The 16602-nt window shown below is 41.0% G+C and overlaps 1 protein-coding gene across 9 annotated transcripts in view; it reads right to left on the bottom strand.

Annotated features, from left to right (window-relative positions):
* Positions 1–3055: 3055 nt before the first annotated feature.
* ZNF521 (zinc finger protein 521) overlaps positions 3056–16602 on the bottom strand; it is a 239752-nt gene continuing 226205 nt past the window's right edge. For 7 of the 9 annotated variants that reach the window (XM_063326747.1, XM_063326740.1, XM_063326745.1 and 4 more), the window contains one exon: positions 3058–5066. In XM_063326747.1, the coding sequence (XP_063182817.1) occupies positions 5037–5066 (30 nt within the window). In that variant the 3' untranslated portion in view covers positions 3058–5036. Of the gene's footprint in view, positions 5067–16602 lie in introns of all 9 variants that reach the window. The other 2 variants (XM_063326739.1, XM_063326738.1) reach the window with 2 other exon arrangements.

Genomic DNA, 16602 nt, shown 5'->3' on the forward strand with positions numbered 1-16602 from the left:
AGGACTTTTTAATATAATTTATGAATATTTGCTCGCAACATAATTGTCTTTTCTGCTGACATTTTCAAAGCAACACTGTGATTTGTTGGGTCTCCTGAGAGTCCGAGTACAAAACTGATAATTATATTAAATATACATAGACAATAAAGAGTGTGTTTACATAACTATGCCCATAAATATCTGATTGAACAGTCATTGTTCTCAAAACCCTTTTAAGCAGCTCTCAGAGGGATCCAATTCTAATGACATGATGGTTTAAAAGATGTTGCTCAGTCTTGTTCCATATTTAATTAACTTTCCTTTTTTAAACTTGTGATGGTGGAGACAATAACAAATAGCTCTGAAAAGAGAGCGAGCTTTGAAACATGAGTGAGACCTTGTCAGGCTTTTGTGTGCCACACACAGCAGAAGATCCGCACACAAGAGGTGGTGGCTGGGGACCGCCCAGGCTCCTGGGGGAGTGCCTTGCTACAGCATTCACAGTTCACTACTACTAAGAACAACAGCAACAACAATAATCATAATTAAAGAAAACTTCTGCATACAAATAAGGGAAGCAAGATGGGGAGGGAAAATGGATGCGCTAAATGGAATTGGTAGCATAGGCCTAAACTTGTTTATTTTTGTGCTGCTACTGAGCAGTGAAGCAAATACTTTAAAGAGAATGGCACATTGCCCACTAAGATGTAAAGGGCGTGTGAACATTAATTGAGCATCAGTGTATGACTGAACACATTAGACAGGAATTAAGGTAACATTTCTGAATTCACGGACGGTCTTATTCTGCGGAGTCTTTCACATTGCCTCATCCTAGACAGGACTGCAACAGCAGCACAGTATTCTGTTTTCACACCGAGCTATTTTTAATTGTCACCAATTATAATTCATTTACTTTTATGTGTCCTGGTTGTCACAATATTAACATTTGTAAGTCTTTCCCTTTGCAGGCAGTGAGAATCTGTTGTGACATCTCAATAAAGCGGGATTCAATCAAGGTGTGAATGAATTGTTAATCTTGTTATAAATAGAAGGTGCCATATGTTGGTAAGGAAGGGACGTCTCTCTTTTTCTGTTGTTGAGGACAGTGGTAATGAAACAAAGTGAGTGGTCATGCCAGAATTACTAATAAAAGCCCAGTCACTGAGACATGGAGAGGACTCAGCTTTCCACATGCTGTCGAGAAGGAAGTGATAATTGTTAAGGTGTCCTAGGCAGAGACTTTGAACTACTCTTTTTGGGGTTTGTAGAGTGACTCCTAAATCAGGAAAAGCAATGAGCGCCCTGGAGTAGGAGTGAAACAAAGAAGTTCAATGTGTGCTCACAGCCCAGAAGGCCAACCGCATCCTGGGCTGCATCAAAAGAAGCGTGGCCTCAGCAGAGGAAAGACATGGACCTGTTGGAGTGGGTCCAGAGGAGGGACACAAAACTGATCAGAGGGATGGAGCACCTCTCCTATGAGGACAGGCTGAGAGAGTTGGGGTTGTTCAGCCTGGAGAAGAGAAGGCTCCAGGGAGACCTTATTGAAGCCTCCCAGTGATTAAAGGGACCTTATAAGAACTTTTTAGCAGGGCCTGCTGTGATAGGACAAGGGGTAATGGCTTTAAACTAAAAGAGGGTAGATTCAGAGTAGATACAAGGAAGAAATTTTTTACACTGAGGGTGGTGAAACACTGGAACAGGTTGCCCAGGGCGGTGGTAGATGCCTCATCCCTGGAAACATTCAAGGTCAGGTTGGCCAGGGCTCTGAGCAACCTGATCTAGTTGAAGATGTCTCTGCTCATTGCAGGGGGGTTGGACTAGATGACATTTAAAGGTCCTTTCCAACCCAAACTTTTCTATGATTCTAAGTTCTACTAACTTCCCTGTGAACTGAACCACCTGAAATGGACTGGAAAGTCTAACTTAGGCAACCGGCTATGAAAATGGTAAAAACTCCTATTTTTAGGTAGCTGAATTTCAAGAAGGCCTAATACACATTTATTCCCAGACCATCTTTTGTTCAGATAAAGAATCAATGCATTTCCTCATAAATCCTGTACTCAGATATTATCTGTGTAGATTGCTTCACTTCTGCAGTATAAATTCCATATATATACACCTGCTTTAGGTCTGTGACATTTCCTAAACACAGCTCTGGCAAGCAAGCAGCAGGACTAATCGTTTTATTAAACTATCACTTACAGTAAAACTCATGTCCACTTGAAATCTTGGGAATAAAGCCAGCCTCAGAGGTAAAAGGATACCTTGTCCATCCATCTATCCCCACAGCCTTTGCACAAATTTATCCTTTCACATTAGGTTCAGGGTATGAGCAAGGGCTTCGCTCAGCTTTTGCTGACCCAGGACAGAGAAAGGCATGCCATAGCTGAAATGCGTGCGCGCACACACACACACACACATACACACAGAGCCATGTCTGTTCTTCCAACAGGTAAGATGATCTGCCTCTCCTGTTGATTTTTCTAAATGCTGTGCTAATTCCCCGAGGAATACTCAGTTCTCATTGGGAAGTTCGGATGTCTTCCATAATCTATTTAAACAGCTATTTAGGTATCACTGAGAAACCTGTTACTTTAGAAAAGGTAAGAGGATGCCAGCACTTGATACCAGCAGCCAGGTCTCAGAAGCCACCTGGGGCTGCCTGCGGCCGTAAGACCCCTCTATTCCCCCGCACCGACCTAAAGGGACAATCGATGCGTAAAGTCTTCATCACATTCGCTGTTGCTCTGTTTACTGTTCTTTTATTTACATATCTAGAAATTCAACATCTTTGCATGTTTTGCAAGCTGTCATGACATGAGACGCTAGTAATATGCTATGTTTTGCTTGCTAACATATTTTTGACATATTTTAGCTTTTGATTATAAGATTGCATCTTTCCCAGCTACCATCTGTCTCAACTCAGTGGCACTCTGGCATTTACAAAAACAGTAGGGTGTAATATTTCTTATATACTTGAACTCTACTAGAAACATGTTATTTTCAGTCTTAACCAATATGTCACACTTTCACACATGAAGGCTGAAATGTCTTATATCTTTTCAGGTGTCTGTCAAAAATAAAGAACATATCATCACATTCAATTTGGCTGAGACGAGTAATATATTAATGAGAATAAGAATGGAAACAGTTTCTGACTTATAAATAGAACTGGCATTTTACAAGCCTTGTGTACTTGTGCCTGTATTTATCCTTTTGTCAGCACAAATGAGATATTCATACAAAACCCAGGAATTTCTTTTTTGTGTTTGGTAAAATATGCAAAATATTCTCAAAGCTGGAGTTCTAAACGTGACACATTTTTTCTTGGAATATCTGGTAACCAGAGACTTTCAGACTTTAGTTCTTTCCTCTCCATCCTCCATCTGTGGAGAGTCAAAATGTGACATTCAGCAAACTGGAAATCACACTTTATATCTACCCTGACAGCAATAGGCAAGCAGCTCCAGCCATTTGGACTGTTGTGATGTGCAGCTCTTTAACTGCAGTATTTCAGCAACACTGGTTTCTGTGGGATGAATCCAGTAATTCAAGCAATAAGGTAAGACACTAAAATAGCTGGAGAATGTTTTTTTGGTCTTCTTTCATAGGTGAGCTGGAGTAGTGGGGGATACCGATAGGCAAAGAGAGTTTTTATCCGCTTCTTTCTTCTCCTTGAAATTGCAGGCAGTCAGAAGCCAAAAGCTGTGAGGTCTTGTGACGGGTCCCCCGGGGCCACGGCGCTAGTGGGCATCATCCCGTGGCGTGCGCCGCCTCCAATTCCTCTCCCATGGCAGAAGAGAGGGTGAGGGATGTGAGGTTAACAGTGCTACTGGCAGAACTGCGGTGGCTCCCAGTTGCCAGCACTAGACCCCACTCACTAAATAGTATCACATTGAAATACACTGATAATGATACACAGAAGATGTGCAGCGACTCCTCTGGCAACCAACATGTCAAGTGTACAGGTACGAAATTGTTGAGACTGCCAAATAAAACAAACTAAGGAACAAAACCAGAAAACAGTGAATATTTCCCTCAAGCACACATTGCTTTCCAGTGGGCCAGCAGATCTGTTTTCTACAATTACATTTATTTAAATGCCCAGCTCTGAGAAAAGTGACCTGCTGCTGAGCAGTGTACAGGTCCTGATACAATGAGACTCCAGATCTTGGTGGTCCTTTGAGTACTACAGGAGCAGTAATAATAACACTACTTTCCAAGGAAAAAGACAAGACACAAGCACGCTCACACATAATGGTAAACTGAATTTATTTCCTTTTGGAAAACAATTCCAGTAATCTCCAGGTTCAGACCGCAGAGTAAACATTAATAACAGTAACATACAGGTTAGTTCAACTGATTCAAGAATTTGGCCGTGTGAAATCATTAAGGAAAGTCTTGAACACTCAAAGCTTCAAATGGTATCCAGAAAAAAAAAAACTTCTTTGACAATCTACATAACAACTATTGCATATATGGTAATGCTATCTGTCATATCGCAAGGCTTACAAATATATATATGGGCCTTATTCAACTGTGGGTTCCTGCTCTGTGAGAAAGAGTCTCTTCGTATTTTTTGCACGAATCTTCAGCAATAAAAAATAGTCTTGGAGTCATCCGTTTGTATACCAAAAGAGAGATTTTTAGACTGAAGTTTAAACGAAAGGAAGGCCAAACAGAGCTGTAATGGAACATAGCTATTACCTTCTCCCTCCTCCTTGAAAATGACACTTTTTCTTAAGCTATTTTTTTCCCCTCACACAGTATTATTATTATTTGTATCTTTCTTGAATAGGGCCCAAGTCCACTTGTCTTTATAAGACCATTTTAGTATCAGACAACATAATACATGTGCAACACTTTATATACAGGAATTCTATCCGGTGCTCAAAAGTTCAAACACATGAACATCCAACAGTTTCGATAATACAAGTTTTATGGTACAATACAATGTTTCTGAATAATATACATTAACAATGAAAGTTTCGTGCAAAGAGTAAAACGTGTTCCCTTTTTGTGCCACAAAGAATTCTCTGGAAGAGATGGGCCTTGCACTAACTGCTGTGCTGGGTCATCGTATGGTTCTGTAACAGAAATAAAAGAAACAGTTTAGTCACAGGACAGGCATTTATTTCCGTGTGAAAGAAAGATGCAAACACAGTTCTCCCAACATATCGCACAAAATGATGGACTGGAGAGTATGTTTGACCCCTCCCTGTTCCGAAGTGTCCGGAAGAAGCGTCATTATCAAAGGGGAGTTTTCCCCAGCTGTTTCACACCGATGTTCTTTCTGTGTGCCACAAGAAGGGCGACACGCTCTCTCTAGGTCGGTTTGGGCTGACCTGCCCTGGTGAAATTGCATACCAGGTCAGCGGTTCTGGTGTCCGTTTACATACGGCTCATGGTTTATGCATTATGCAAATGAGAAGTGCATTTATTTGTCATAAAATACCTTGCCGCTTACAAACCAAAAATATGCTAATTGGCCTGCGCTTCCTAGACTGTGGCACCACTTCAAATGTTTTATTGCATTAAAATCTATTTCCCCTTAAACAGTATACACAGTATATTCTGGTAGGAGTCATCCTGTGCCTAGCAGAGAGCTCGAAGACTGATGAGAAAACAGGAGGGGCTGCCACAGCTCTTCCTTTGGTCACCAAAAACCACAGGTATTTTTCCTCAAGTGAATGCAGTGCCTTATGTGAGGTGAGAGCGCACGGACTTTGGAGTCTGACGTTCTCCTTTCCCATACAAGCAATCACCAAAGCCAGCAGCAAACACAAGTTTTGCCATCTTTCCTACCACTGCCCTAATCGAGTCGACCACTTTTGGGGATGAGAGATGCTATTTCAATGCCTGCAGTGGCTCAGATCCTTCACAAGCATCGAGCTAAGAGCAAGGATCCAATCTAATATGTGTTTTCTACAATGTACACTGGATCCACAAACAACTGGAAAAGGTCTGTGAACGCCCCTTCTCAGACAACAAGGCAGCCACTGATTACTGGTGAATTTTCCCCCTAGTAATCTGGGCCAGATTTGGGCCAGTGACCCAGAGGGCACGGGTGTCATGTCCCGTAATTTGCTCCCAGCACGTCCAGTCCTTTCACTCGGCTTTATTAAGTTAATCTGTCTTAAAACCCCTTTGGACTAACGCACTTCAGGATGAACCTGTTCCCAAAAGACAGTCATCATTTTCAACAAAGTGAACATCTACTGAACCATACCCTCCGGAGCCACCCATGAAAAGGCACATGAAAACAGTCTTGGTGAAACAAATGTGAAATACAGCGTGACTGCAGACCAGCCTGATGGTTCTCCCTCCCTTCCTCCTTCTCTCTCCCTAAACTCTGCACGCACACAAACAATAGTTCATGGGACATTTGGCAAGGAAAGGATCTTACTGTAAGACTCAGGAATTTTTAATGTAGTGCCATTCTCAAGATTAAAGGAAAATGACCCAGTGACACTTAAAGATGCAATTTCCAGATGTGAATACAAAATGATTTAATGCTGATGGCAGGAATTCCAGACTGTCCAAGGCCAGAGAGTGTTAAAAAAATACACTCTACCACTTGATTTCACCTAGCTTCTTATCCTTCCCATAAAATCATTTCAAAATGCTGTAAAGCAGTAACAATAGCTGCAAATGAAACTGTTGGCTGGTCACAGGTAATAGGCTCTGACTTTAAACCACAAAAGCAAGGAAATTAAGAGTTAAGCCTGACAGTCAGCCCTTTTGTCATCCTGTTGTGTCCATTTATTGCAGCACTTACAGCATAACACCACAGGCTTATTGGAGGCCCTGCAGTACCTAGAAACAACAGGACAAGTTAAATATAGGGTGGCAGCCTGAATTCTGATTTTTTCTCTGCTTCTGAGTGAGTGAAGTCATATACCAGTTGTGACATTGCAGAGAGATATTTGGGGGGTGTGTGTATTATCTTTTGTTTCTAATCTACTGAGAGCAAGCATGTGAGTCATGCCCATTTTTTATTTCTTTGCACTAAGTGAAAAATGCATAATCAGTTTGGGACTGGATGAACAGTTACATATGAAGCAGTGAAAAGGTGTTTTAGAAGTGTAGCCGTAACTCTGGCTGCAATGACATTTTTGATTAAAAAATAAAAAGGCCCAAATATGAAGGAGACAAAACAAAGCACAGCATAAGGCCTGACTTGCCCCTGCTCTCAATGTCCCTGACTCCCATGGCCTGGTACAAAATGAGATTCTCTAGAGATAATGAAGAGATAATAGGAAAAAAACAAACAAGTGATGCAGAGAAAAACGAGACAGGGCAGGATAAGAACACGAGGAAATGCTTTGAGCAGTTTAGGCCTTAAAAAGGCAACTATACCTATTGTAAACAGAACAAAACTCGTTTTACAGAGTAATTAACATGAGGGAGTAGGGAGAAATACCTATTTGGCTAAGCGGCAAAAAAATACAAAGTGGAAGCACTTCAGAAGCATAACACGGACAAGACAAGCAGGGGAAGGATGGAAGGAGAGAGATAAGAAAAGGAGGAAAATTCTGTAATCCCACAGAGAGCCATATTCCACTCCACCAAAAGCCATCTATTGGAGACCCCATGTCTAAGTGACTGAAAATTGCAAACATTAATCCCAGTTATGAACTGTTGTTGTTTTTATGAGGGGTGTTGTGTTTAAAAATTTAGGGCAAAAATTCTCCTCCATTATCCACACAGCAGATCTCGACTCTGATAGTCTCTTTGCCTTGTGTGCAGCCAGCTCCCTGCCTCCCAGGCAGTGGGAGTTCAGGCAGGCGGGGAAAGCAGAATCTGGAGCTCCCACTGGCAGGGACACGGCAGGGACACGGCAGGGACACGGGAGTGCGGTACACCCAGGGAGAGCACAATATTACAGTCGAGATCCCCTGTGCCGCTCGGAGAGCGCGCTGCCCTTCACTAAAACACACCACACAAGCTCGAAACACGCTTCCTTCAGAAACTTCAAACTAGTCTGCCTGAGTTCGGAACGATTAGTACGTCCAGTTGCCAAAAAGGAGTCATTTGACTAAGTGCAGGAGATATCATATGCTCCCCTTCTTTGCCTCCCCCAAATCCGATTGCACATAAACACATCTGTTTAATTATGAGGTAGCATCACTGCGAAGCAAAAATTTCAATTTTCTATTTAGCCATGGAAAGGGAAAAGTATTTTTTCTTAACATAATCTTTCTTGGACTTCAGCAATAGCTACATGAACGTTTCCAAGAGCTGTGATTTCATGAGGAGGAACTAGTTTGCAAAGACAAATGCAAGCTTTGCGTGCACAAGATGGAGGAACAGCGAAGCAGGAGGGGTGTGCGTCACTGCATTTGTTACCGCGTGAGACACAAACCCAGCCAGGAAAACTCCTACATCCCAAATTTCTCTGTCTCGGCATTATCCGGAAAGCAGGTACGTTGCCTGTGAAAACCTGAATTCAATATATTTCACAAGCAAAAGAAACTCTTAAAATGCATTTGCCCTGCTCCTAGAGATAATTATTTTTGTTAGCAGAATCCAGGATCCCAACCGTTATGTGAACTGCTATAAAATTATGCCACCACTTTTCTGGAGAAAAATGCTTTGAGATAACCCTGTTGTTAGTGTTAAGGAGTTAAAAACACGCAAAGATTTCACAATGATACCAGATGGAAGAATCTCCCTGACAAAAAAATATAAAAACGTTTCTTTGCAGAAGTGCTCGAGACAAAGGAGGTAATAATACTTTTTGTTGTTCGGTGTATGTCTTTGTGTTTCAGATAGAACAGGAGAAGTATTAGCAGGAAGCAAAAACTTCCTGCCCACAGCATCAAAATTAACGAAGAAAAAAATATCCACAGATAGCCACAGACTCACTAGCCCATTAGAATCCTCAATGCGAACTGCGGTTGCATTCAATTTAAATGGGACTTCTGTTTTTTATGACTAGATGAAAAAATACATGGTTGTACCTGATAAACAGTGCAAAGAGGGTACACATGAAGAAATATAAAGATGAAATGTAGACACATTATTTCAACAGATGGTAACAGTAACACATCAGCATGTTATTTTTTCCTTAGTTCAAGAACACAAACATGAGTAATCAATCATCACTGATTAAGTAATTATGGTACCCTACATGTTATCACTTATCTGGAATCCTTTATCTGTGTACACTAGGTATCTGTATACGCTGTGTATACTATTTTTTTGCATTAAAAAATAAAAAAAATGCGCCCCACCATGCTGCAATACAGTTCCAGGTTGTAAAACAGAACTCTACATTACTATCAACCTTTAAGCGCTACAATTTTTTTTTTTTTTAACAAAAGCAATTGGTTTCCAACAGGCTGGATAATAAGTCTTTTGACCTGCATTCTTCTCTGACCCATTAAGGTCACCCCTGTGCTCGGGCATATAGCTGACTTAGGAAATGCCTGCAAGTCCTGCATTTCATCTCCTGCCCACTCAAAATAAAGCTTTCTTTAAATGTGTCTGTACGGGTCCCTGAAGACCAGGGAGGCATCCCTGTAGTGGGCAATGGAGGGACAGAAGCTTCTGCCTTTATTAATGAATGCAGACCATTATGAGTCTGGCTGGCTCCTGCACTGTTCCCAGAAGCATATACTGTACGTGACTTAAAATGCTAGAATATTGACACAAAGCGAGCTGGGCACCCCTAAGGAAAATTACTCCTTGGATATAATGTAGGCTCGTAACAGCTATTAGAGTACAAAATAAAACCCTCCGGGATCAAACTGACATATACCGCATTCTACCTACTCCTCAAACATTAGAAGAATTTCTTTGTGAAGGCATTCTCAAGGACAGCATTAAACTGACTTTTGTAGCAATCTGCAACAGCTTTTTGGCTTACAGCTTTTAGTACTAAATCTCTAGTTTGAATCAATATAAGTACTATATCTTCCACATTAATCAATACATTTGGTTCAATACACGTTCTATTAAATTATACTTTCTAATCAAGATTTTCTGCTTCTCTTCCCTTCTTTTTATTCCAACTTCTTACCCCGTACCATACTTTTCAAACTGTCTGCAGCTAACAAGAGGGTGTTGGATTTTCCAGAACCAAAGGGGAAGAAAGAAAGGCTCACGGAAAAGGCAAGCCGAGCAAAACCTGAAGTGCAGTGGTAATGACGAATCAAAAATGCAGTTTCACAGTGCCAACATGGTTTCCAGAACTTCGGTCTGATGCTTTGTTACTTAACCGGTTGTCATGATGTCAGACCTCTCACACAGAAAGCTCTGCATCGGATGCTGCTGAAATACTGCATCACAGGGAAAGGCAGGGGGAGGAGGGAAGAGGAGTATTACGTGGTAACACCAAAAACAAATAAATGAAACTTATTCAGACATAATTGTAACTTTAAGAAAAGCCTCAGAAAAGGTTGCTTGCTATGCTCTTTCTTCAAACTTGTGCTGCTTCAGTACTGCGGCACGGAGTTTCTTGTCAAAGCCCCATTATATTGTGGCAATGTTCTTTCCTGGTAAACTGTAATATGATTATACCCAAGACTAAATTGATGAGATATTTAGATTTGTGAGATACTAAGATTAAATACATACTATAAATTAAGATGTAAAAAAGATATTATTTAGTCCAGGTCTTTGGGGACATTTGAAACATTTGGATAGAAGATGTCTCCAGCAATCTGAGTGATGTAGGCTGTTACAGTAAATGACTTTTCCACACCTGTGTTATGTTTGGTGGAATGTGGTTATTCTTCATAAGCAGACAATATGAAATGTAATGTCAAAATGATAAACATGTGTATTGCAGGCATTTGCCACTGTCTTACTGACCAGAAACACTGCACTGGCGTCCCTCGCTTACAGTCAGTTTCTCTTTTTCTTGTCTCCGTATAATCACTGTGGACCCACAGAGAAACTGTTGCATTTTCTTTTGACATTTAACATCATCTTACTCAGCTCACAATAGTATCTTATAATAGTTTCTAGATGACACTGTGTCACCATTAAAGAAAAAGGTGGAATAGCATAATAAAAGAGAAGAACAAGAATTCATAGAATATAAAGACAGAAAAGACCCATTAGGGCGTTTTCTCCACCCATCTTGCCAGCGTTGGATTATTGCCTATAGTGTAATTTCAAGTGTTTTGCCCAGTCCAATTTTAATTAGAGCTTCCAATGCTCCTCTTGGGAGACTATTTCACAGCTTCACAGACCTCAGGGTTAGGATTTTTTTTCCTGATGTTCATCCCAGGAGAGGAAGAGGCTCAGTCAGCCCCAAATCACACATGAAACCAAATCTGCATAGTCAGGAGCTGATTTCAGTAGAATATCTGGGCTGTTTCAAAGCATCTGAAAGCAGTAAACTTACTTTCAGTGTCCCCAAATGTTAAGGCCACTGCTGCTGCAAGCAATTAGGAAGATTCTGTTACATGGGCTTCTCAGGCTCAGCTGCTACACAGGTAAAAAGGTAGTATAGGTGGGATTTGTCTTCCCATGGTAAGGGTAACCACTTCCACAGTCCATCTCCACCAAATGAATTAACTGAAGTTTAGGGACACATCTAGGTCCATTCTATGCTATAATCCTTAATTGTCCTGACAGAGCACCTATGAACACTCAGATTGTATACATTTTGGTATTTTTCACAAAAGTGACATACAAAAGGAGCAACTTCAGTTGAAGCTCACCAACAGATGATGTGACCATAAATTATTTTCCCTCCGTGCCCCTTCCTTCCTTTCATAAAACACAAACTACAAGAAATTAATTTAAATTGTTATATCTTAAATCTTGGAACTAACAAATGTTTCTGATGTCTTTCATTCCAGGAATTACAATGTTTCTGACACAAAAATGAATATATATTCAGATTTCAGTGGTCACCCTTACCCTAAGTGAATGAGGGAGCTGGAAAGGACATGATGTCTAATAACTTTTCATAGGTGAAAAGCAGGAAGTCAAATGGAGACTATGGAGTTCTGGGCAGAACAGAAAAAAATTCCAGGCAAGGTGTTCCTGCCACCAGCATCTCCAGTATTGCAGTGCAACTGGCAGAGCAGGAGGAGTATCAATGAATTTTTAAATGCACTGAAGTAGGCATGGAGCTTCATCCAGGCCAAGTTTGATCACCAGCATAAACCTAACAAAATACAGTCTCTGAAACTCGAGATTCCCAAGGGAATAAGGATTTGATCTGAACTAAACCAGAGCTATGTCCACAACAAAGAAGGGGCCAGATCCCAAGAGAATCTGTGTTCCCATAAATACCACTTATGTGTGGTGAGTTGGTATTTACCAGCCTTTGAGAATCAGGTCTGTTCTCAGACATGATGGCCAATTAAATGGCCATCTTAGGTCACGACTGCCCACTGTTGTTGTTTAGGGAAGTCTACACTGAATTGCAGTTATTCACATAAATTAGTTCACCTAACCTATGTGGTTTGTTATTATATTAATGTCTCTGAAATGGCGTGACTGCTAATCAGATAGTACTCTTTATAGTATTTATGTAAAACTCTCAGTGTTCTGGTTCTTCTGCTCAAGCATTTCCAGCTGGCCTGGGGAAAATCTACCCATAAAAAAAACCCTCAAATCGGATAGCATGTTCTCAGGGATGCAAACTGAAAATTAAAGCCAAAACCAAACCAAAACCCCTGATACCTATTTTTCTTCAGAGACTTCCAGTAAGTCACTAGTAAAATGTCAATGATTCCTTTTGGATTCATTATTATATGTGAGTACGTATATCACAGATTTGTTGTATGGAAAAGAACGACATATATTCCTAGGTACAGCAAATAAGACCTTCATCATTGTCACCAGAAGAGAACAGACACAAACACAAGTGTCTGTTCACCATCCTTGCACCTTCCTCATTACGAGTGTTGGCAGGGGGCTCCTGGTTAAGCCTCCGACATAAATCAGAGTAGCTCCAAGGCTGTTATAAACTATGGTGCCAGGCAATAGTCTTCCATAAGCCTCCCGTACCCTGTTTGGTGTGTACTGAAATGCAATGGAACTTATGACAACCTCTTCCATTTCAGGCAAGGTGGGCCTGGCTGCATGGGCAAGGTGCACGTATTACCCCCATAAACCACAAGATGATGGTGACGGGGGGAGAGAGGGCAATGGTTAGGACATGTTCACAGGAATTCACTGAAACTGGAAAGCCTTCCTGTTCTTTTATGCTGCAATGGGTCTGTACTGCTAATCAGGATCCAGGCCTAAGTCTTGTTTGTACAAAAACAAGGCTTTTGTGATACTGCAAATGTTTGAAATTAATACACAAGCATCCTTCCCCAGTAAGAAAATTGTTCATTAAGTGGAAATAAAAGCTTAAACAAAAAAGGCAAAAGGAGGCACTTCTGAGAAATATATCAAAAGTCTTATTACTTTAGAATATGGTTATGATTATCCTGGTATAAATTAAGAGAAACGCCTCTGAAATCAAGGGATTTTCAAGATAGGGACAAGTAAGAATAGACCAAGGCCTGTAGGGTTTAAAACAAAGTGAGTATTGCTCATGTACTGATTGATTCTTGCACACCCTCTGCAGAGGCCACAGCCAGAAGTCTCTTCATCCTGTCAAACACAGCCAGGCAAAGAGCGAGCAGAACCCAATGCTGAAGAATTCCAGATTTATCTGCAGCTATTGTACAACAGAGTAACAGGGGACAACAAGCTTTGATAGGCAATACTGCCTAATAAGATATTCAGGGACTAAGTCGGTGTTTTACAGACACATGTGTTCATGGGCTAGTTGTTGCTCTGCTTTAATTTTTTTCTTTGTTATGTTTAATTTATCATGCTGGTGCTTTCTAAACTACAACATCTGTAAACAAGTTTAAGTTTGACCTCCTCCCATTTTACATCCACAAGCAGCACTCCTACATTGTGCTCCACTTTTCGATACCTTAAAGACAAAAAAATCTGTGAGGGAGAGAGAGAGGTAACAAACCCAAATAACAAAAACAAAACCCCTCGTCTGACAATATGCATTCATCTTACGTGAATACAAATTTACCTAGCTGGGAGTGAGGAACTGGCTCCTGGAACTGGAGCTACGCTATGTACAAATTCCTTTATAGGTCAAAGCCAATTAAACAAACTACTACTAAATATTTAACAGCTCAGTGCAGTAATTAGTGACAAATAATGGAAGCATAAATTGATAATTGCACAGAAATGTCCCGTTGGAAACTATACGTTTCTTGCTTCTCCTGTTTCTCCCGTACTCACTGAATCCTGGTAGGTCTTTTCAGGGATTAAACTGACAAATGAATCTGAATTTTAAACACATCTATTTGGTCTGCAACAAAGTTTTCTATGAGTTGTGAGAAGGAACCTTCCAAGTGGAACTTCTTCTCAAATTTCCATTTGGGGGTCTCTGATTTAAAGCAGAATAACTGCTAGATCATGAATTGATTTCAAATCTTAAACCAGGCAGGTCCAGAATTTAAGCTCCTGTCCATAGGATTCAAAAGGTCACCCAATTAAAATGGGGAAGCACACAGAGCTGTGATTTATATGCAAAGGGCAACCTTTAAAACAATCATCCTTTCCCGTTTTCCATAGGTGCATGTACAAGAATTCCTTTGAACAAAATTACAAGTGAAATTACAAGTTTCTTGATACACCCTGAAAGAAAAGCGCTGTAACTTGTCTGCTGTCTTATTATATGGACAGACGCATCCCATGCTTGTATCGATCACCGAGTTCACCTCCCTACCTGGTGACATAACGCTGGGTATTGTGCTTACCAGGTGACAAAGGGACAGCCGGAATCTGGATTCCCCGCACATTGCCAGCCGGTGCGTGGGGCCTTGTACAACAGCACTCAGCACGCTGGAGGTTATGGATGAGCCCCAGATTAACTCAAAGCGACTAACACCGTTTTTGCTCAGCTAAAAGCAAACCCTGAATCAGACCAGTTTTAAAATCACCAAACCTGGCTTTTGTACATGGAAATCGTATTTGGTAGTTATCCAGCCAGTAAGCATACATACATACACCTGGTTAAGAAGACGTCTAAGTGGACTGGTGTGTATTTTGGATTCCAAAATCCAGAACGCAAGTGAAAATATGTCCCCTTGTCCATGGTATCTCAATTTTAAAACGTGTAGGAAAGAAAAGGAGAAACTATGGGGTTCTGCTGCCTCTCCTCCTCTTCTAAATGCCCTGAACTCTGTTACACATTGATGCATCTTCTTCCTCCACGACAGTTTGCAAGGAAAGCTAGATTGATCAGATTCGATGGTAACGGCCAAAGACTTCTGAGCTGATAAGCAGAGGCCCCCATGGCTTTTGCTCTCTGATTTCCTTCACAACTGGTTACTGTGCCAGCCCATCTTGGATATCTTACAGTCCTCATTCCTACATCTCTTCAAAGAAGGAATAGTGGGAACTGGGACAGTGCTTATGTGTCAGGCTTGGTGTGTGTGTGAATTACGAGTCTACTTGTTGGAAAAGAAAATAAGGACAATTTTTATCTCTTCATAGCTGCTATATAGTTAGACAGTTAAGAACCCTATGTTGAAACGTTTTGTTCTTAGAGCAACCTCATCTGAGTTCCCTCCTTTTCAGTCCAAGAAACTCCATGTTGTAAAGGTCACTTTTAGAGAGACCAGAATGCTATTTTGCCCTTCATAACAAAGTCACTACTTCTCTAAATTTTGTAAGGATACACACTGCAAATCAGTAAATCTGGAGCATTTACTGACATGTGGTACCAGGACAATAAAATTTTATGTTTGTCATTGTGGTCGTTGGTTGTAAAATGCAGAAGTCTGGATTCTCTATTGTCTTCCGCTTTGTTGTCATTTGCATTTGTGTAAAAGATGTGTGAAATCTGACCACAGCTAAATGGGAGGAATTTTACTCTCACTTTCCCCTGTTTTCAGAACCTATAAAAGGGGCAAGACAGTGAAAACTGACTCCTCCGTTTTAATACTTCCCCTTCTGAAACAAGAAGTATCACACAAAGAAGCATCCTTTTATGCTTTTTTCCTTCCTCCTCATGAGAGAAGAAGTATCCTCCCACGAAATGTCATTCTTCAAGGTTGGTCATTCTGTTTCCTGTCACACAGCTGGCCAGTGACACGTTGCAAGTCAGACGTGTCATTAGATCCTGCCTTGACCCTGCACTGACAGTGGAAGAAATGGAAGAACCGCCCCCCCCCCCCCCCCCCCCCCCCCCCGGGTTTGGCTTGTGATGGTACTCTTGTCTCCTAGGCTATCCCCTGCTAGGGCATCCAGCCTCCTGCAGCTGCTGCTTTCACCCCTTGTTGCCCATTAGGGCTGTTTTTTAGTGTGGTAACCTTCTGATTGAGGGAAAAGAGTCACATTTAGGAGGAAAGTCGCTTACACTCATTTGCTGTCTATGTTTAGTTCCAAGGTGTCTGAAATACAGAAGTTTAATTCCTTTACAAAAAGATGTGCTGTAGCTATGGTGAGGCCAATCTATAACCCTTGCAGTCTTACATAATTTGCTACTCCAAGTTAATTTTAGTTCATTACAATAAAACCCACCTAATTAAAATAACTCTTTAAAGTGAAGTATTAGCTTGATCCCAGAAAAAAAAGCGGAATCTTCGCTATCGGAGGGCGATTCATCATACCACGGTGCACACATATAAA

The sequence above is a fragment of the Chroicocephalus ridibundus genome, chromosome 2, assembly GCF_963924245.1.
Source record: "Chroicocephalus ridibundus chromosome 2, bChrRid1.1, whole genome shotgun sequence".
Classification (NCBI taxonomy): Eukaryota; Metazoa; Chordata; class Aves; order Charadriiformes; family Laridae; genus Chroicocephalus; species Chroicocephalus ridibundus.